This window comes from Vigna unguiculata, chromosome 10, assembly GCF_004118075.2.
Source record: "Vigna unguiculata cultivar IT97K-499-35 chromosome 10, ASM411807v1, whole genome shotgun sequence".
Classification (NCBI taxonomy): Eukaryota; Viridiplantae; Streptophyta; class Magnoliopsida; order Fabales; family Fabaceae; genus Vigna; species Vigna unguiculata.
In genome coordinates, this window is record NC_040288.1 from 9,949,307 (window position 1) to 9,972,977 (window position 23,671).

General features: G+C 33.6%; 2 protein-coding genes across 2 annotated transcripts; one reads left to right on the forward strand and one right to left on the reverse strand.

The window, feature by feature from the left end:
• Positions 1-8,920: 8,920 nt before the first annotated feature.
• On the reverse strand, positions 8,921-15,828 carry LOC114165207 (2-deoxy-glucose resistant protein 2-like). The gene is made up of 7 exons (XM_028049868.1): positions 14,260-15,828; positions 12,652-12,742; positions 12,194-12,351; positions 10,585-10,636; positions 10,363-10,439; positions 10,184-10,277; positions 8,921-9,711 (listed from the first exon to the last, which is right to left on the reverse strand). The coding sequence occupies exons 1-7, from the start codon at positions 15,826-15,828 to the stop codon at positions 8,921-8,923; spliced, it is 2,832 nt and encodes a 943-aa protein (XP_027905669.1).
• Positions 15,829-17,354: 1,526 nt separating this feature from the next.
• LOC114165209 lies at positions 17,355-18,242 on the forward strand. Its single transcript, XM_028049869.1, has one exon. The coding sequence runs from the start codon at positions 17,355-17,357 to the stop codon at positions 18,240-18,242; it is 888 nt and encodes a 295-aa protein (XP_027905670.1).
• The last annotated feature ends 5,429 nt before the right edge of the window (positions 18,243-23,671 follow it).

Below are 23,671 nucleotides of genomic sequence, written 5' to 3' on the forward strand. Positions count from 1 at the left end.
AGGCACCTTTAGCAAAGCAAAGCTTGTTTTCAACCATTTCAAATAGTTCAAAAATAGATTTAGAATCTTACTTGATCAAATTTCAAGTACCTAGGTGTAGATACCAATTGTAAGTTTTGAAATGGTTGAAATGCCAAGAAGGGGGGTGAATTGGCTAGTTAAAAATTTAGGTAACCTTTAAAGGCTAAAAACTATCTTTAATTGAATCAACCCAACCAACAAGGATGCAAACACCTCTAGACTATACACTTTATTAAACTGATGCAGTATTGATATAATCAATCAATTGAATCACAAAAACAGTCAACTAAAATACTGGAAAAAATGTAGATTCGTGATTTAAAGCAATATCAATGTAAAAGATCAGTCAAGACAGGTTCTAATGAGTTTTACAAACATGATCAATGTTGTAGATGATGCCAAAACACTCAAGAATGTCAAAATGATGGTTTAGATCACAATTCTTTAAACTTTAAATGATAATGCAAGAGAAAAGGGTTAGAGAAAAGAGTAATACACAAGATTTTTATACTAATTCACTCAAACCTGAGCTACACCTAGTTGGTCAAGGCAACCCGAGCCTGGCTTTGCACTATTCCAAAAGATTTACAAAGTTTCCACCCTTACACTTTTAAAATACACAAAAACACATAAAAGACTCTTGAATCACACAAGAATCACACCAGCATAGCAAGACACCTCTTGCAGACCTGGAAAACCACCAGGCACACACACAAAGCTTGAGAAAGATCAAACCTTAGTGGTAGCACAACCCTGCCTACCACAACCACCTTCTCCAAGCTTCAAACACCAAGCAAAATGCTCCAAAAATTGATCTAAGATTAATCTTCACTAGCTTCAATCTATATGATCATGAAAGAGAGAGAATTCCTTAGTTTCCAGAGTGATTTTGTGCTCAAAAATGGTCTTCTTGCCTCTCTTTCGAAAAACACAACTCTTATAGTCAAACTGTTACGAAATTCAACGAGTTAATTTTCAAATCAATCGGTTGATTTCACTTAACTTAAAGGAAATTAGTCGATTAAAAGATAAATCAACTGATTGAATAAGTCACAATTTAAGACTACTGTAGCTAACCTTTTAATTTGTTAAAAAATTCATTCAACAAATTAAAAGACACATTTTAACCCGTTGAAAATATTTCAACAGATTAAAAGACACAATAAAGACCATATCCATTTAATAAATGTTAAATGGTCTACAAAGTGAATTACAATCTTTAAGCTTGTTTTCCCCATGATTGATTCATATAGAGGGCATGCATATAAGGCTTGATCAACTTGAGTGGCATCAAATCTCCATGTCTTCATCAATGTAGGCATGATTCCAAGGCAATGGCTTCAAGTTCCTTCATCAAAGCTTCATCAAATCTTCAAGTAACACACCATCCAAGCTACGCATGTCAATAGATCCTTGGTTGATCACTATACTATATTAGTTAGTGAGGAAATCGAGTTTTGACTAAATCTTTACGCGACTAGAGGTTTAGCATGGAAGTAGCAACTTGTCAAAAGAATGAAGCCAAAACAGTTATACAATTTTTGAAGAGACAATTGTTTTCTTAGTTTGAAGTTCCAAGAATTAGCATTAGTGATGGAGGAACACATTTCTACAATGCTCAATTAGCAAACATTCTTTCATACTATGAGGTAAAACATAAAGTTACTTCACCATATCATTCACAGACCAATGGGCAAGCTAAAGTGTCCAACCGGGAGATTAAGAATTTAAAACAAAATTGTGTCATCTTCTACAAAAGACTAGTTAGCAAAGTTAGATGATGCTTTATGGGCATATTGGATTACAATGAAGACCCCACCTGGATTATCTCATTTTCAGTTGGTGTTTGAAAAAACTTGTCATTTACCAGTCGAGATGGAGCATAAAGCTTATTAGGCATTGAAGTTGTTAAATTTTGATCCCTCTATGTCATCTGAAAAAAGACAATTGCAATTGCTAGAGTTGGAGGAGATGAGATAACATAGTTATGAGAACTCTAAAAATTACAAAGAGGGGATTAAAAGATATCATGACCAAAAGCTATTGGCGAGGGAATTTTATCCAGATGAACATGTATTTCAATTCAATTTAAGATTTAGATTATTTGTGGGAAAGTTAAAATCCAAATGATTGGGTCCATTCATAATGAAAGAGGTCAAGCCACATGGTGTCGTAGAGTTTATGTATCCGGATTCTGAAGATACAAAAAAAAGTTGGATCGTTAATGGACAACAACTTAAGCATTATAAGGGAGGTGAGGTGGAACGTCTCACTACTAAAATCATATTGCGCGAACCATGAATATCAAGCGTTGAGCTAAAAGACATTATAAGTGCTTGCTAGGAGACAACCCAATATTTTTTAAGTTTTTTTTATTTTTTTTTATATTTTTACTTTTATTTTCTTTATTATTTTCTTGTTTGGTAGTATTTTAATTTGTATCTGAACATATTCTAATCATATCCTCAAACTATGTGAAGTGAATATTTGAATGATCAACTATGTTAAGAATATGCTTGAGCATGGATATTCTTATCTCATAATTGTGCATATAGTGGAGATAAATTTTGACATATAGTTCTTTTGAGGTAAGTTTGGCGTGGTTACACTAATTCAATACTTTTTAAGTTTGAGATTACGACTAAATTGTTGGAAATTTGAGTATAGTGAGTTGAATGTTGAGAGCTGTGAGAGAAGCAGATATTTTCCATGAAATTGATTCTTGCCCGATTCTTGTTAATAGAGTCATATAAATGGTTAGATAATAAAGGAAATTGTTCTGATTTATGAGTCTAAGCTACTTAGCCAAATAACCAACCTTGATATATGTTACACATTTGTAAACCATTTTGAGCCGAAATGTTTCATTCTTCTACCCTTTGCCTCTTGAGAACATATATCTTGTCCCACACTCTAGAAAAGGAGAATAGGTAAATGTTGACTAAAGGTATGAGATCAAATAAGTTTGGGGGTATTACCTAGGTATGAAATTGAATAAGTTTAAGGAAGGGTATGAATACCCTACCCAAGGGTTTGAAATGTGACTGTTGGATAGTTCTCAAAGTTATTCTCTATTTATAAGGGAAAAAAGAGAAAAAAAAAACGAAAGCCAACAAATTACATGTGATAAAAAAACGGGGTTGAGTTATGAGAAGGATACAAAAATTTTTGGAAGAACTATTGATAGAGAATACAAGTATACCTTAGAATTATTTACATTTAGTTGTTCTCTTTGGCTTAATGGCAATTTTGAATTCCTAAACAACCATATTTCTTCTAGTCAAGCCTCGTTACCGCCTATGAAAGACCTTTTCTATATAACTAGATGTGTGAATTGTGTAAAGTAGATGATGGGCAAAAGTTGATGAAGTGGTTTTATAACATGATGATTATGAGTGACCATTTTTAAACACTTATGTGTAGAACACTGATTTTATGAGTTATATTTTATTCAATAGTTTGGTTATCATCTCTTATACTGCTTTGAGGATTGAAGTGATATAAAGAATTATGTCAAGTTATCTTAAGTTTTGAAGCTACAAGTGAAACTTCTATTTTGTTGCATGACTAGGATTAATTGAGAAATCATTTTGTTCTTGTGTTATTCTTTTGGGTTGAATTGAGTTTTTCTTACTTTATATTTTTAAGCTTTCATGAGGACATGAAAAAGTTTAAAGTTTGGGATATTTAAACTAGATCCTAAAATTAACCTAGTCAACTAACTAAATTAACTAAAAAAACAAAGTTAACTAGATATGATATATATTTATATCCTTTTTTATTTGGAACTTAATTCTCACTACAGAACAAAGCATATGAACATCACATTGATAAACGTTTTAGTTGCATGAGATTTATGCAAAACTTGATTTCTTCACTAATATAGTGTAATGACAAACCAAGATATCAATCCTAGGAGAGGTGATGAATTTGAGTGCATGTGAGTGTGCTAATGTGATCTAGATGGAGGAAATATAATATACTAATTCTAAATTAACTAAATTATACTAAGAATGCAATAGAAAATGATGAATGAGCCTAAGTTTATATGCACACAAGTGCAAAATTGGCTTTTTATACCTATATATTATACCTGTTTAAATTCGTCAAATATAAAAAGAGAGAGAATGGTAATTTTGTAAATAATATAAGTTATTTTATAGTTGTTGGACTTAAAACAAATATAAAAATCGATTTAGTGACATTTTTTTAATATCGGAGAAGACTATTTATCCCTGTTTTGCATTATAACAAGTATACAATATTGAATATTTTCTCTCAGCCTTGACTCTTCACACAACGACGTTTCGCGCTTCACAATCCATTTGTTTGTCCAGAATTTTTGCTCTCCCTTTTCTCCTTCTCTATTTACTCGCCACATTGGGTCTCATCGTATTCGTCTATTGCCGTTGAGGTCTCGTCACGTTGTTCACCGTTTGTCGTTCGCCGCTCGCTTTCTTCATTCGCATTCGTCGCTCGTGTTAGCCGTTCGCATTCGCCATTCACTGTTCTATCGTCATCTCCTCCATTCTCCTTTCCTTCACCATTTGCGTTCGTTCCATCATTAGAGTTGCTCTCCTCTGTTCACGTTTGTGCTTCACTCCTCCATTCACTGTCATGTTCGGGTAATATCATTATTCTCCTCTTGTTTGTTGGATTTACTGTTTTTGCTAGGTTTGATGTTTCCCGTTTTTTCTATTTTTTTGGGTTAGCTATTTCTACAAAGATTTTAGGGCGAATAGGTTATCCAATTTAACAATATGTGTTTGGTGCACTGCAATATTTATTTCGAATATTTTAAAAATTCATATAGAAATCAATAATTTATACAAACTTGAGACAATTCCTCAAAGAAATGACTTGGTTTTTTTCTACTCAAAATATTTGAAAGTCATGGTTGTAGAAATGCATGCTATGTTATTCCATATGTTCCGGAGAGTGGCCATGGTTCTGTTATTCTGGATGAACTTGTAAATGGAGATATCCAAAGGAATGATGAGATTCTTTCCAATTCTCAGCCATAGGTGAGCTGCACAATATATAGGAATCTTTCTATTAGCAAGAATCATAGAATAACATTTAGGAATTTCAACACAAGCAACATCTTATTTAGTAAAAAGGTCTGGTAAAAACTTGGAATGAAACATACCTAATGCATATTGAAACATAAGCTTTTGAATGTAATGTTTTCATTCACTAATTGGTACATGTGCCCAGTCCAATGTTTAAAAACGCTATGATTGGAAGAGCCTATTAAGGATGTGAATATGAACTAGGAATGTTAAAATAATTTGTACTTGCGGGTATCTGCGGATAAAATCCGCAATAGGTAAGAAATGGTTATTATAACACGAGTAACAGGTACGGGTATTTTTAATACTCGCATATTAACGGGGCGGGTACGAGTATCATAGTATTTGTACCCGTAGATACCCGTACGTACTTGTTATATTCTAATTTAAATAAAAATAAATAAAAAATAAACATGATTAAAATATTAACATATTGATTTTGAATGAGTTATTTTTTTATCAATTAGTTTTTAAAAAAATTCATTTCTTTACAAACTGTCATTCAACACTATTTAAATAAGTTATTTGGACTTTGTTTAAAATGTATGAATGTTATGTATTGTATTTTATTTAAATTTACGATTAAAATATGATGTTGAATATTTATTTTTATTTTTTCTAAATACCCGCAGGTACCGTGGATATTAAAAAATTATACATGTACCCGCATAACAGATGCCCGATGGATATGAGTATGGGTACAGGGCAAATATTTATCTAGCAGATAAGATACAAGGGAGCTACTATCTGCCCCGTTGACATCTCTAATATGAACTAAGATGGTAAAGCTAAATAACAACTGTGAACATATTTTGTGAGGCTCTAGTGTAGTAAAGAGATGATGGAATACTATAGTGTGGAAACTCTTACTTACATATTTACTTATATTGTTCTTTTGTAGGAATAGTTAGTGAGAGCTTTGTCCTCTAGTGGAACTACTTGGAAAAGGTATATTGAGATAATATCTAGAAGTGTAGAACAAAACTAGTAAGGGCATCTCATAAACTCTTTATCAATGGAAGTTACCTTCTTAAACTTTTATAAAACTTACTACAAAAAGGTGTATGAGAAACTTGTTCTTGCACAATCACGACTGTTAAGAAATATATGGACTGGTGTAGGAATAGTTAGTGAGTGCATCGAAAGAAGGGTATTTTGTAAAGTAGATGTATGTTTGTTCAATTTATGCAGGTTTCAAGATGTTTGAATATCAAGATACTAGGTAGGGGTGGCAATTTGGGCCTGGCCCGCGGGCCCGGCCCGCAGGCCCGCAGAAAAAATGCGGGGCGGGCCAGGATATTGAGCCCGCAGGCCCGCGCGGGCTCAGCCCGCATAGGCCCGCGGCCCGCACGGGCTAGCCCGCGGCCCGCGCGGGCCGGCCCGCAAGCCCGCATAAAATTTAAAAAAAAAAAAAAATTTGCACTTGTATATATTAATTACTTCTTTTATGGACTCTTGCATTAACATTTCAAATTCTTATATAATTGGAAAAGACAAGTATTGTGTAATTTTTAATGTGCTAAAATTTAAAGAATACATTGTGTATGTCATAGTATGAATATGATGAAAATGTTGAATTATCAATTTATCATCTAATTCCCCAAAGTCTTTACTTAATTTTGTGAACTTCTTAAAGTTTTCCAATTTTTAAACATTGAAAGTTTTATTATAAAAAAAATAAATAAATAAAAAAATTAAAAAAAAAAAGCGGGCCGGCCCGCAGGCCCGCGGGCCAATGTATATGCGGGGCGGGCCAGAGTATGCGACCCGCATAAAATGTGCGGGGCGGGACGGGCCGGCCCGCGATGTGCGGGCCTTATGCGGGGCGGGCCTAAACGGGGCGGGCCGGCCCGCATTGCCACCCCTAATACTAGGCAGTGGTGGCTTATAGAATAGGCAGGGAAGGACCATGGCCCCATTTATTTATTTATTTTTTAGTTAAATATATATATATATATATATATATATATATATATATATATATATATATATATATATATATTAAAAATTATTAATAGTATATTTAAAATTAATAAAAATTAAATTGTATGTCTTTTATTTAAAGCACAATATTTAATGTTAATAAATAATAAAATATAAAATATAATATAATAAATAATAAAAATATTTAGGTTTAATTATTTTTTTGTTTATGGTTTCATCTAAAAATGTCAAATTGCAACTAAAAAATCGGGAGTAAATTGAGACTAGAAAATTTTGATGATCAACTTACATTTTTTGAAACAGGAGCTAAACAAGTAATTAAACAAAATATCTATTAAGATATTTTTTATTTATTTTCTTTCTCATTGTCACTTTAGTTTTTTACAAAATTCTACTTATTTTTCACTCTCATATGTTTTCTTCTTTTTTTTGTTGAAGAAAAAAATAAGTTAAATACAAACTCATTCTTTCTGCTCTCATTTGTCATTTATTTTTGTCCTTACTTGAAGAGAAAAAATGTAACTCTCTCTTGTCTCACTTTATAATAAAATATTAATTTAATAGATTCATTAACCTTATTTTTTATCTCATGAGTCATTGTATATTCGTTTTATGAAAAAAATGTATTATATATTTTTTTCATAACCGATTTTTAATTGTAATTTGATTATAATATATTTTTTAATAATTATGTCTCTCAAATTTTTATTAGATTATTAAAATTATTTTTTAATATTATTAAAAAAATTGGTATATTATGAAAAATAAAATAATATTTTTTATTGATAAGAGAAAAATTATTAATAAAGATGAAAACAAGATAAATTTTATTTCTTTACGTATATTTTAAAATATTATATTAATGATTTAATTATTCAATTAAAGAAAATAATTTTTAAATCATTTTACTAATAATCCAATCTAATAATCAAAGAATTATATTATTTTAGTCTTTCAAAACTAATGAGTAAACATCCGTCAACGATACGGGATGCCGATAAGATAAAGGAAGAAAATAGGCAATCTTGTCATGTTGCAGAGTTGGTCCAGATTTAACAGTAACCTGTGAGTGATTGATATGCCCTAATATCCTCAGAATTTTGACCTGTCCACTTTTAGCTCACATAAAAACGATGGTGCATACTTGAATTTATTAGATTGTTTTATATAAGTTTTTTAGAACAACAGATGGATTGTCTTAGTGGTATCTTTTGTCCATATGTATTGTTTAATCCTTTAGGATAAAAGTTAATGTTTGTTTGTGAAACGGTTTCAGCAGTCCAAATACTTTCTATTAATTTATTTTTTCAAATAAAAATAGGAAAAAATATTAAAAGACAACATAAATTTATAAATATATATATAATTAAACATTATTTTATAAAAAATTATTTATATTTAAAATAGTTTCTATTATTAATACAAATTTATAATTGATTTGTGAATTAAATAAAGATTCTTATCAAGAGATTAATTTAGAATCTAACAATAGATATTAATGACAAAAATATATGAGCGACTATTAATATTCTTTTCACTATTAATTTTATTTTAATAGTTGATTTGAAATATTTGTTCCATTAATAATTAAACGATTAACTAAATACTCCATATCCATTATCTATTAAAAATACTCATTTAATTTTGCGGGTATCCGCAGTACAATATTTTTGCTATCTCTAATTATGCTTGTATAAAAAATTTCACTAAATACAACAATTTGGAGAAAGTTTAAGATTTACATAGTATTTTAACCTACATTTAAATGCTTCACAGTGTAACGGTGTTGGACACTCATCTGTCTCTTTAAGTTGATGACTAATAGTTGCTGTAAAATAAGAGTTGTACTGAAGAAAAAAATAAAAAATAAAAATAAAAATCTTCTAAATGTTAGTAAAACTATTATAGCTTCCAAAAAGATGAGGTTGTCTAATCCTTCTAGGCAACCCAAAATTTTGATAGCATTTGATCTCACCTCCTAACCCAGCTGTCACAATTACCAAACCCCATGCCGTGGAGGAAACATGGCCACCGTCCAATGATGAATAAGCTGAAGAAAATGACGCAGTTGAAGAAAGTGCATCACTGCACCTAGATGAAGATGATGCAGTTCTAAAAGAATCACTAAATCCTGAATCTGTGCGTGAAAATGGTTCAAGCTCATCTTCCTCTGCGGTGTGGCAGTTTTTCATTGGAGACCGAGGCATCGTTCTCTTACAGTTACCAAATGAATCTCCGAGTCCTGATTCTGCATGGAAAATTACTGCAGCTTCTTCCCTAGGGGAATTTGAAGCTCCTTCGAAGTTAAGACTATTGCTTTTCCTGGGAAGTGGTGGAAGAGTTTTCTTACTACCGTTTGCAGAAGATGGCGATGGTGTTTCTTCCCCACCAATAGAACCTCCCAGATAACGTTTTGAATGCCTTTTGGAAGCCACTGGCCCTAGCAGCGGGTCACCTTTGACGGGACAATTCCATGGTATTGCTACTGAAACGTCTTTGCATTGGAAGTGCTCGTGAGCACGAGTAACTAGCACACTTTTGAATTTTCCACTGCCTGCAGTTCTATGCTCTTCACGCTTCCACACATATACTTCAGAATCTTCACTTGCACTTATAATATATCTTCCATCTGGAGTAAAGGAAGCTGCAATTTGACTGTTTGCATTTCGAAAACCTGCTCATGTTCAAAACCAATAGTTTAAATCAACCTTTTTTATGTTGATAGGGTTGTGAAAATAGTTCATGCAAGATTTGAAAATTAATCTCTCAACTTTCACATTAAAATGAAAATGAAATTTATGTCTCAAATTTTGATACATTTTGCTCTCTAAATTTAAAAAACAAGTGGATATAGTTTTTTTAATTCAAATTACATTAAATTTTTTTATTTGTCTAATACGTTTCATGCTAGTATTTGAACGGTTTACATCATTTGACATGTTCATGCTTCGATATCAACGGAAAAACACGTTTACATAATTAAGTTAAAAGAATAATATTCATTCATTCTTAATATTTTAGAACTAAAATGTATCAAATTTCGGATGGACGAATTTTAATTGGGCATTATGTTTCGAAGACTAAAAGTATATTTAATTGTATTTTAAATCAGTGATAAGGTAAGTTCGGATAATGTTATGCAGCACCTTTGTACTTTTGAACTACTTCTGAACCTTCCAATATTCTTATTCTGGAATCGGCTGAAGTTACAAGAATTTCTGATGGTTTGCCAGGAACAAACTGTACAGACAAAAAGACATTATAATTGTTTCCCTTACATGAAATTAACCCAATCTGGCTTATGGGAGATGGAAATAAGAATTACCTGAAAACCTGTGACCTTTCTTAGTAGGGATTTCTTGTTTCGAATCTCAATTGTTCCTGTTTGAGTTAGTTTGCAATCTGGTTTTCCATCAGGAAATGGGAATTAACAGTTTGATATATCCAGTCTAAATGATTTAGATGATATGGTAAATTTCTACTTAGCTTCCAAGATAGCTTCAATATAAATAAAAGTGTAAAGAATATACTAGTCAATTGTTAATACCTTTTGTGCTATATGTACGACAACCACCCTTGTGGGTACCAACAAAAGCACCCTGCAATAATATGAGGAAATATGAACAAGGATCACATCAATGCATAAATAGTATTTGATTTAGTTTATCATGTTATTATCTATGTTTAAATATGATTATTCTATGCACCCAAAAAAAAGAGGTACTTTCATCTTGTTTTATGGATTCCTTTCTCATCTTCTGCATATGCGTAGCAAATCTCTTATATTTAAAAATTTGTCTGTTTTTTTTATTCATTTTGGACGTTTTATTTCATGTGATTGTAATATTTCAAACGCTAATTATCGAGGGGTTAACAGTCAAAATCAACAATGTAGACTTCTTTTGTTCATTGTTAACATCAAATTAATGGAACACAACTTAAGAAAATGATATTTTCAAACCCAACATATTTTATTTCTATTTGACACTGATTGTCACTATTCTTTAATGTATATTTTTCCTCTGCAAATGCAAAGGTTTATTATCATTAGGACCATTTTATTCCTATAATTGTCCAATTATTAGTGTCAAAGACGTTTTTTCAAAATAGTTTAAGCTAAAATAGTTCAACTTGAAAAACACTTGAATGAATTGTGTTTTTATCTATTGTGTTATTTTTGTTCTCAATTTTGGATTAAATATGGTTCTTTTTCCCTTCTCAACTATATATATATATATATATATATATATATATATATATATATATATATATTTTAACAAAGTTTTGTTGATAAACTTTTAACAATGTATATACGGTGACACCTCAATTGATGAAAAAAAGATTTGATGTGATCTGAAAAGAGAAAAAAAATGTTTGATATGTGTTGAAAAGTAAATTGTCAAACTTTATAAAAAAAATTTGTTAAAATATCATAGTCCAACAAGAAATTGTAAATGGTTCATGCTTGAAACTTTAATTCTATTTGATTCCTATACTTTAAAAAATAATGGTTTTAATAATTTCTCATTTTCAATGACATTAAATTTAATCACAGGTATGATTCCACTTATATTGTCATGTAGAGTGACATGCATGTGGTTGTCACATGTTTATGTTTACTAATTTGAATTTTTAACTTTTTAAGAAAATGGAAATGTTTTTTGCCTTTATCAAGAGGTTGATTTGGATGCACAGGTTGCCTCCACTAAAGCCTCTTTTTATTTTATTTTTCCTCATAATTTTTTATATTTGTCCCCTAATTTTGTTTCCTTAATTCTTTACTTTTCTTTAAAAGGTCATTAGATTGATACCCAACTAATTTTTAATTGTTTCCGGTGACTTAGAGCTTTAGATTTGTCATTGTTTTCATTGTTCCAAGTTTTTAATGCAAAACAATGATAATTTGACACCAAAAATATTTTTACTATTCAAAATTATTTTTCATTATCTTTTTCTTTATTTTTTGAAAAATATAAAAATTGACTTTTGTTACGATTATTTTATCTTAAAAATGTCAAATGGTAGTTAATTATTTCAAATTACCTTCTTCCAAATCAAGAATTCTCTAGGGAAATAATGGAGAAACTACTAACTACTATATTGCAGATAAATTTGATTACAAGAAATAAGAAATGGTAAGAAGAAGAAAACGATACCTGACCGTCAGGTGTAAAGGCCAGTGCAGTCACCATTTCATTGATATCAATCCAATCCACAACATGGCGTTCAGGAATGCTCCATATTCTGACCTTAGCATCCAGCGAACCACTTATGAAAATATCATCATTCAGAGGATTGAATTGTATGCAGGTTACTGCAATCAAACATTAAGCCAACCAAACGTAACTAAATAGAAAAATATTTTTTATACTAGATGGACAACTTAACAACTCACTTTCAAAAAGCATTTTGGTTACAAAAAAAGTTTACTTTTATATTTTAAAGAAAGAGAATAAAAAATAGAATAATAGATATAAAGTGTGTGTAAAAGCTGGTTGGGTGTGAAAATAATAGTATCCAACTAAATATGCATGCAGTATTCCATCCAAAAGGGTTAAAAATAAAAAAAGATTATTAAAATCATGTTCCAGAGGCTCAAACATTTCACTCTCACCATAGTCACTATGGGGAAACTTGTACAGGCAAGTCTTAGTCTCCAAGTCCCATAATCTGACCGTTTTATCCATTGAAGAAGAGAGAAGTTGCTGCAGTTGAAAATGAAAAACCCATCAAAATTTTAGGTTCTAATTATCTTCTTCCATGCAATAATAATACACCATGAAATTGTACAATAAAAGATTTTGCACATGGATTTTAGACGACGATGATGATGATGATAAATTTCTTTTCACTTAAAACACCTTTTAAAAGAAATCAAAAGTAGGTAAGGTATTTTAAATACTTTTTCTATTAATAATAATATAGCTATCAAATTTATGATTTTAAGTTTTATTTCTATATTATAATATTGTAGTAAATGTGTATATGTATGTATATGTTAGAAATTAAGTGAAAAAATAAGGATAATTACAAAAGAAAAGTAATTATTAATAAGTCAAACTTTGGAATTAAAAAATCTTTCATAAATTATAAAAAGATTAGTTGTCATCAAATTTACGCCAAAAATAATTTATGTAAATGCTAAACATAGGTATTTTCTTAAATAATGTGTCCACCTTTATTAAAATAATAAAGATCAGGTAACCACACTAAAATAATAGTGAAGATAAAATTGTATGAAATTAATATGCAGAAAAACTTGTCGAAGATCGTATCATTCATAAATTAGTATAAATTATGTTAAAATGGATTAAATAAAAAACTAATTACAATGAACTATATAACAACAAATACCTATAACCATTTATATTTGTATAAGTATGCATAAATCTTTACTATTTTATCTTTTAAGTTTTATAACCATTTTTTAATTTCAATTAATTACCCATCATAAAAAAAAACATCTACAATTAAATTGTAGAAGTAATTTTTTTTCATATTTTACTAATACATTTTATATCATTTTAAAAATACCTTTTTATTTTAAAAATGTGTATAATAATTATATTTTAAATTTTTTTTATCAACATAATAATAAGAAAAAGTGAACTAACTTGGTTTTACAAGTAAATCACTATGATAATTATGACTTTTACATAATTTTTAAAATCATTTATAATTATCAAAAGAATAACTAGGTAATATTATAACAAAGAATATGTTCTACTCAAATATTTAGTTTGAAAAATACTAATTTGACACCTTTAAAAAATATACACCTATTTTACAATCTTTTACAATAATGTAATAGTATGTATCAAAAAAATTAATTTAAAAAATAAAATTATACTTAAAATATTATTATTATTTTAAATTAGCATATAGAAAATGGATGTGAATATATTACGACCACCCTTATAATAAAAATATAGGATACATAAAATTGGGGTAATCTCTCTGTTATTTAAGTCTGAAAAATGTGATAGATGTACTCATTTTTTTTTCTCTATTATTTATTTATTTAGTTTTAAGTTACTTTTAAAGTGAGTTTGTTTGTATTTGATTTTTTTCTGTGTTGTTCAAAGTAAGCTAATGTTTTTCATTTTATAGGTATGGCTGTTCATTTAAAAACTAAACTGCTTTTTGGTTAGTTATTTTAATTAATTTTAAAAGCTATGTACTCATTTTGTTGTTTGGGTCATCATGAAGTTGCAAGGAGTACCTTAGATCTAGACCATGACAAATCCAAAACATCATCTGAATGTCCTTGGAAAGTGCAGAAGGGTTTGTCGGAGAGTGAGAAGACAGTTTCAGGAACATGAACAAAGTCAGGAATGGCGGGACCTTTTTTGCTTCCGAACTTGCCCTTCTTCTTCTTGTCAGCCGCCGCCGGAGAGAAAGGACTACCGTCGTTGGAGGCAAGGGAGGAGGGGTGAAGAGGTGTGAAACTCCCCTCGTCCAGCTTCAACGACATAACCTCACACTCCTGTACTTCCCACACGTGTATCACCTTGTCCTCACCCGCACTCGCCAGAAACCTCCCATCCAAACTGAACCTTATCGTCCAAATCGACCCCTCGTGCCCCTGAAGCTCCTGACACAGATGCAACGCCGACACCTCCTTGTGCGACTTCCCGCTCTGCCGCACTCGCACCCACTGACCCTTCTCCGCCGCCGTGGAGGCAGCGGCTGCGTTAGCCGCCGCAGCCTCTCTCTCCCCAATGAACCCACTCGCCACGCCCTTTATGTTCTTCAGAAACGCAACCCCTCTTCTCTTGCTCATCCTTAAACTCCTCGAAATGTACGAACTCGAAGTCAGCTTCCGCGACAAACTCTCGCTCCTCGTACCACGTCGCATGTACTCGTTAACCACTCGCGATTTCCCCACCGAAGTTTCAAATTCATCCATCGTTAACTGCTTCCCCGTCTGCAAATCACTCAGCCTGTTCCACGCACCGCTTTCGGTGCATTCGTTCACAATAAACTCCTTCCCCGTGTCCAAGTTCTTTATCAGGAAAAACGCTCGCACTTCCCGATCCCCAACTTTCGTGCTTTTCGGCTTGGACTGCGGTGCTTCGTCGGAATCCCTCAACACCACTCTGTTTCTCGTTCCCGGCGGAGCGCGCTGGACGAACACCTCCGTCCGGGTTCTTGTCAACCGCTGCTTCGAACACTTTCCGATGAAATCTTCTCTTCGCGACCCCTCCAATGAGAACAACTCGATGTCTCCCTCGGATCGCGAACGAACAAGAACTAACTGATGAGAGGCGTGTCCCGAAGATATCTTCTCTGTCGAAACGGCAGCCGGTGTCGTTGTCTCGGAAACCGGCGTCGTTGAATCGGTAACAGTCGTCGTTGAAACGGTAACGGGATTAGCGCAAGTAGACGGAAGTGTTGATTTTTGGGAGGAAACGGGGTTGGTGGGCTTTGAAACTGATTGACCGAGTTCCACGGGCGTGGTTTTTGAGAACTCTTTGTCCTCGTCCAGGCCCATGCCATGGAGCAAACGCTTTCGCCGCTCGTCGATTGAGACGGGGCCCGCCATCCATATGCCGTAATCTGGAGCAGCATCCTTGGTGGGAGAGACGCTGCTTTGTCGCGAGGGAGAGGAGGAGATGGCTGAGGCGAAGGAGAGGCGAGGGTCATCGAAGTCGTCGTCATCGTCGGAGGAGGAGGCGAGGTCGAGGGGGGCGGCGGTGGAGAGGCGGCTGTATGACTCGAAGAAGGCATCGTCGTCGTCATCATCGCCAAGGCCGTCCCAGTCCATCGTCATCGTTTTCCGGCGTCCCATGGTGGTGCATTGGCGCGAAAACAGGTGTTGGGGGTGAATGTGGTTGCTCTTGGGTGGAATCTTTTGTTTTGTTTGGTTTGGTGATGATTTTCTTGTTTGTGCGTTGCGTGGCGGTGTTTGGGGGCAGAGGAAGTGAAAGAGAGAAAAAGAAGGGAAGAAAGACAGGTTGATTACCGTTATGGATTTTTGGGGGCAAAGAAACGGTCAACGAATTCCATGCCTCATTCTGTCTTTTCGCATGTCTTCACTTCTATAAAAAATATAAAAATTTATTTTTCATCAGTTAGGATAATTTCAAAAAAATTCAATAATTTTTTATTATGTTAATAAGTAATTCACTTATTATTATTTTTACTAATGAAATGTGTTTTTAAAATAAAATAATAACTTTTTAGGAAAGACGGACACCAAAACGTTACAATAAATAAAAACAATAAAAAAAATGTGTAGATCATACTATTAAAAGATTGGTATCTCTTATATGTATGGACAGAGATTAAACCATAGGAAAATATTAGTTGAATACTTAATGTTATCAATTTTTTTACCACTTAACTTAACGTGGCATAGTCTTGTGGCATTTTAATTTTGATTTTTAATTTAATTTGAAGTTTCCACATTGCATGAGGAAATGCAAAGTGTCTTCCGTGCGTGGACATGTTTTGGACTAAAAGTTTCCCTTCTCGAACTCCCATCTTGGAAGTTGCCTTTTTTGGATCCATTCCTTTGCACTCACCAAGCTCCCAGGGAAGAACCTTCACAACAAGAAACAATCTTATTGCAACCCTTTCCTCCACTAAGTTTGGGTGCGTTCAGTTTGTCTCTCCTCTAAGTTTTCAAACAGAACCCCGTTTACCCTTCTACTTTGAACATAGCAACCAAGAAGGTTAGCAAAAAAATCATTGAACCCCACAACAAAAAGAAATCATGAAACCTATTAAAGAAACCTCCTAGCAAGAAGCAAATGCGAAAGCATCGGTGGTCGTCCTCTAATCCCATTCACTTTCGCGATAGCCGTCTTCCAATTCGAAAATCAGTTTTGTCATTTTCAAACCCTTCCATTTTCTTTTTTCGGTATCACCCACGAAACGTCTTTGGAGAAAGGTTGTTATTCATCTTCTTCCTCAACACAAATCGGGACTTCTCCTTTCATCTTCTCCGTTAAAGTTTTGTTCTGCTTCCTCGCCGGAGATTCGAGGTTTTGTTGTTGTCAACCCTTACAGTTTGAATTTTAAAGGAATCCTGCATTGTGATGTAATTAATTCAAGCTGTCTTTTACAGTTGTTAGTTTTACAGTTTGTTTTGTATAACCAACTCTATAAATAGAGTTTCTGTTTTTCTCTGATACAGTTGCATAATAATAATACCATAGTATGATTTCAGTATTCACCTGTGTATTGTGTGTGAGAGAGTGCTCTGCCCATAATCCCTCTTATGTCTCTTCTTCTTCATCTGAACCCTAGCCTCCTTTCTTCCTCTTTCTAACAGTGGTATCAGAGCTAGGTTCTGGATCTGTGTAAGTTGCTATGGCAAATGGAGGTGGAAATTTTCTGGCAAATCTTCCAGTTCTTGATGGCAAGAACTTTGACTATTGGGTGATAAGAATAGAAGTCATTCTTGGTTATCAAGAAGTTCTTGAGGTTGTAAAGAATGGGGTTCAAGAAAAGGATGATGCTGCAACTAAAAAGAAAGATTGCAAGGCTCGTTGTTTACTTCATCAGTGTGTGGATATGGTGAATTTTGAGAAGATATCCAAAGCAAGAACAACCAAGGAGGCCTGGGAGATCCTGCAGAATGCATATGCAAGTGTAGAAAGGACCAAGATGGTGAAACTCCAATCTTTTCGAAGGCAATATAAGTTATTGTCTATGGCTGATCAAGAAACAGTGGCTAAATATTTCAATAAACTGCAATTGCTGGTGAATTCAATGAGGAATTGTGGTGAAACCATCACAGATCATAAAATGGTTGAAAAGGTACTGAGAACAGTATCCTCTAAATTTGACTATGTTGTGGCAGCAATAGAAGAATGCAAGGATATTGGACAGCTGAAGATAGAAGAACTTCAAGGAACACTTGAAGCTCATGAACTAAAGATGGTGAACAAGATTGCTGAAAAGGCCAAGGAAGAGCAAGTTGTGCAGGCCCAAATGTCAAACATGGGTCATTCTTCTCGTGGCAGATGGAAGAAGAAAAATTCCATTGGCAGATTCAGTAAAGGAGGACGATCTGCCAATCAAGATCAAGCCTCAGGTGAAGGGAAATCAGAATCTTTTGACAAAACTAGCAGAGGTGGTTTTAGTGGTAAAGGAAGAGGTGGAAAGAAAGTGCAAGATTTGAGAAAGATTCAGTGTTACAATTGTGAAAAGTGGGGACACTATGCAGCAAATTGCTGGCATGGAAAAGGAAAGTAGAAAAGAGAATCTGGCCTGGAAGCACAGGTGGCTCAAGGGGACTCAGAAGAAGAACCAATAATGTTGATGGTTACTACCCAGGATGCAGAATTTGGGTCTGAAAACTGGTTTCTTGACACAGGTTGTAGCAATCATATGACAGGGCATAAAAATTGGGTTTCGAATCTTGACACTAGCAAGAAGAGTAAGGTCAAATTGGCTGATGATAATACAATTGAGGCCTCTGGAATTGGTGATATACAGATCAAGAAAGATGGAAAAGTTGTGGCTGTTATATTGAAAGTGTGTTGTATGTTCCAGGTATGAAATGTAATCTTCTTAGTGTTGGGCAGCTAGTGGAAAAAGGTTTCTCTGTATGCATGAAAGATGATCTATTGAAAGTATATGATTCAAAATAGAGGCTCATTCTGAAATATCCACTCTCCCAGAACAGAACCTTTCAGACAAGATTCAATCCGATTGAAAATCATTGTTTGGCTGCTACAACAGTGGACAAAACTGCATGGCTATGGCACATGAGGTTTGGTCATCTTAATTTTCAAAGTTTAAGAAAATTAGCTGTTGAAGAAATGGTTATTGGACTGCTTGTAATTGTTGTTCCTGACAATGTATGTGAAGGATGCTTGGTTGGAAAATAGTCCAGAACTCCTTTAAAATCACATATGCACATGAGAGCAAAGGATGTGCTTCATGTTGTGTATTCAGATGTTTGTGGGCCTTTTCAAGTGCTGTCAGTAGGACAAAATCATTACTTTGTCTCATTCATAGATGAGTATAGTCGCATGATATGGCTGTACTTTATAAAAGCTAAGAATGATGTGTTCTCAGTTTTTAAAAGATTCAAGGTGTTTGCTGAAAAACAGAGTGAAAGAAGGCTGAAAATTTTCCGAACAAATGGAGTGGGAGAGTATACATCAAATGAGTTTGAAACTTTCTTCACAGAAAGTTGTATACAGCATGAGGTAACAGCTCCATACACCCCATAACACAATGGCCTTGCATAAAGAAGAAATAGAACAATTCTTGATATGGCTAGAAGCATGTTGAAAGAGAAAAGGCTTCCACATGAATTTTGGGGAGAGGCAGTGTCAACTGCAATATATGTGTTGAACAAATGTCCCACAAAAAAGCTTGGAAACAGGGTCCTAGAGGAAATCTGGTTTAACAAGAAACCAGCAGTGAATCATTTAAGGGTGTTTGGATCTGTGTGTTATGCACATGTTCCATATGCTAAGAGAAAGAAGTTAGAAGACAAGAGTAAGGTCATGGTGTTAGTAGGATATCATCCTACAGGAGCATATAGATTGTGTAATCTAGTCACCAAAGAAATCTACATCAGCAGAGATGTTGTTGCCAATGAAGAAGAATCTTGGGACTGGACAACTCAGAACAGTAGTAGAAATCAAGGAGTATCTGTGGTGATTGGAGGAGATGAAAATAGGAGTGAAAGTTTTGGAAATACTGCAAGTTTTGGAGAGACTGCTGATAGTGAAACAACTCCAGAATAACCTCATCAGGTGCAAAAAGAGTCTAGGCAGAGGAGATTACCTAGGTCTATGGTGGATTTTGAGATTTTCCCAAATAATGTTGTTACAGATGAAGGTGATTTAATGCATTTTGCACTACTTGCTGAAGCTGAGCCTGTTAATCACCAAGAGGCCTTGGGTTAAGAATTATGGAGAAAAGCAATGATGGAGGAACTGCAGGCTATTGAGAAAAGCCAAACTTGGTTTTTAACTGAGTTACCATTGAATAAGAAACCCATTGATGTTAAATGGGTTTTGAAGTTAAAGCTCAATCCAGATGGAACAATTTCTAAAAGGAAGGAAAGACTGGTTGCTAAAGGTTTTCTACAGAGAAAAGGTCTCGATTATTCAGAAGTGTTTGCTCCTGTGGCCATAATTGAAACTATAAGGTTGGTTGTAGCTCTAACCAGTGGTAAAGGGTGGCCCATGTTTCAATTGGATGTAAAATCAACTTTCCTAAATGGACCACTTGAGGAAGAGGTGTATGTGACATAGCCTCCTGGGTTTGAAATTGAAGGAAGTGAGAACAAAGTTTATAGGTTAAGGAAAGCCTTATATGGTTTAAAATAGGCTCCTAGAGACTGGAACAGGTTGATTGATGCATTCATGATAAGGCATGGTTTTCAGAAAGGTTCAGTAGAGCATGGAGTGTATGTAAAGGGGCAGAATGGTTTGAATCTAGTACTCATGTGTATCTATGTGGATGATTTGTTGATAACAGGAAGTGATTTGGCTGAGATTGAAAAGTTTAAAACCACCTTGATGAGTGAATTTGAAATAGCTGATTTTGGGAGGCTAAAGTATTTTTTGGGAATGGAATTTGTTGAGACTGACAGAGGAATTGTTTTGCACCAACATAAGTACTCTGTTGAAGTATTAAAGAAATTCAGCATGGAGAACTGCAATGCAGCAGTCACTCCAACAGAGGTGCATGCCAGTAAAATAGAAGATGGGGAAGAAGAGATAGACATCACTCTATTCAAATAAATGGTGGGTTCACTTAGATATCTCTGCAACAGCAGACCAAATATCTGTTTTGCAGTAGGAGTAATAAGCAGATATATGCATCAGCCAAGGAAAGTGCATTTACTTACTACCAAAAGAGTGCTCAGGTATATTAAAGGAACAATTGGGTTTGGTTTATTGTTTCCTAAGAATAATCAGAAGCAAACAGAGCTGGTGGGATATTCAGACTCTGATTGGTATGGAGATTATAGTGACAAAAGAAGCACAAGTGGGTTTTTGTTCAAGTTTATGGGAGCATCAATCTCATGGTGCTCTAAAAAACAGCCAGTGGTAGCATTATCCTCATGTGAAGCTGAGTACATTGCAGGAGCTTATGCTGCATGCCAGGCAGTTTGGCTACACTGTGTGTTGTCAGAGATAACTATAGAGGAGCAAGCATATAGAGACCAAATTTCACTTTCTAAGGGAGCAAGTCAATAGTGGGAAACTCAAGCTCGTTTATTGACCTACACAACAACAATTAGCAGATGTTTTAATCAAACCTTTGAAGAAGGAGAGGTTCAAACATCTGAGAAACGATCTAGGCATTTTTGAAGCTTTAAGCTTGAATTAAGGGGGAGTGATGTAGTTAATTCAAGCTGCCTTTTACAGTTTGTTAGTTTTACAGTTTGTTTTGTATAACCAACTCTATAAATAGAGTTTCTGTTTTTCTCTAATACAGTTGTAGTAATAATAATACCATAGTATGATTTCAGTATTCACCTGTGTATTGTGTGTGTGAGAGTGCTCTGCCCATAATCCCTCTTCTGTCTCTTCTTCATCATCTGAACCCTAGCCCCCTTTCTTCCTCCTTCTAACACTTTGGAGAAAAAGGTAAATTGTTTCTCCATTTTCGCTTAAGTTTTTTTTTGTGCACCCATGATTTGTTTGTTTCCCCTTGCATTGTGTAGTTGGTTGTTGTTTTTGAAAGGGGATTCCAATTTGACTAGTCCATTGCTTGATTATAAAGAAAAAGGTCATTGTGTGGATTTTATGGTTTTAAGAATTTTGATTGTTTTGTGATTTTATGGTTATAAGCATTTGGATTGTTTTTTATTCTGGTGTTTGGTGTTTTGGTATGAGTAATATGTATTTAATTGCACTATTTGTAGCTAAGTCGCCAACTGATAGTTGGGTGTGGTGGTGTTTATTGTTTTGTTATTTGAATACCTGATTATATTAATTGTTTACCTCAGTTGTCTATTTTGGACATTGAAGCTTTGTAGTGGAATACTTGTGTGCATTTATGTGTGTTGGAGAAGTTGTAACATTACATGAGTAATATATCCCCTGTGTGTAACCATGTGATATTTTATTTAGATTATATCTCTTATATGTAACCATGAGATATTTGATTTAGATTATTTCTGGTGAAGTGAAGATCTAATTTGTGAATGATGAGTAATATTAGTGAAAACGGTGGTTGTAGCACAGAGAGGGAGGTAAAAGTTTTGAAAGTATTTTATAAGCTTCCATATATTGATTGAATAATGGCTCAATTGTGGTGTTTCCTTTGTGGATGTGGATTTATTTTAGACATTTATGTCGGACGCAATATGCTGATTCTTTGAATAAAACCTTAACACTGGAACAAATTATTTATATTGAAAGAACATTGTTTGACTGGATGACCAAGTTGAAAAGGTCTATCAAGATAAATAGAAATCTTTTTAATGAGTTAGTTAATGTGTGGGTTAAAAGAAGAGGTGGTTTTTGCCTTAGTAAAGAAGTTGTTAAATTTTCTTTATTAGATGTATGCTTAGGTTTGGGGTTGAGTTTGGTTGGACCTAAAATTGATTTGAATGAGGTTGGTGTAGATAGTGAGTGTAGGAAACACTTTAATGATGAAATTGTAGATGTGACAATAGTTTATGAATTCCTATTGGAACATCATGAAGAATTAATTGTAGATTATTTTTGTAGATTGTATATTTAGATAGGTGTATGTGAGTTTTTGTTGGCTAGTCGTAGTGGTAGAGTTTTTTCCATATTACTCAACATTCTTAATGACCTTGGAAGTCTTGGAAAATATAATTGGGGTAGTGTCGTGTATGAGTACTTGGTTATGAGTCTATTTAGTGCTTCATTCTTGTTGAGAGATCAAGGAAATGCAAAATACTTTCATGTGGATGATTGTGTTTATTTGTTACATGTATACGACAATGTTGGTGGAAGTGGTGCGGACATTGGTTCTCCTGGTGACACACACTGTAATTCTTATCATTTGGGTGCCTATTTCGTTGATGAAGATGATGAAGGTCGAAAAAGAATTGAAGACATTGAGTAATTGGAGGAAAGCAATATGTATGTGTGAATCAAGCATCAACCACACAAGCGTTGCAAAAGTCATGCTATTCAAACTTCATTTGTGAGTTATGGGAGGAGGAAGTTGAATAAATAGTTGGAAACTGTTTTAAAATGTGTAATTGTTAAAATTGTTTTAATTTTAGAAGCAAGTTTAAAGGTTATATTATTTGACTAAGTTATGACATTTTTATCGATGAATAATGTCAGTTAAAAAGTACCTTTCAATTTTTACTAAAGGTTATAGTATTTCATGTAATGTGTTGTGTTGGAGAATCACAGGTTCATACTTTTTCATAATTAAAGTTGTGTGTGTACACAGATGTTGTCCAACATGTTAGGATAATGAATTCTATTCTCTAATGCACTATTCAAAAACTCCTAATATATTTGCAAAAATTATTGTATGGGTGACACATTAATTTGTCTTGAGTTGCATGTTAATTTCACATATTTGTACTGCACATTCCAAAACTATCAACATTTGATTTTGCACAAATTCCTTTCTAGGTTACAAGTTAATTGCATTTGTGTTGGAAGTTAATTTCAAGTATCTGTTAGGAAGAGAATTGTGTTTCCTCCTGCACTTTCCAA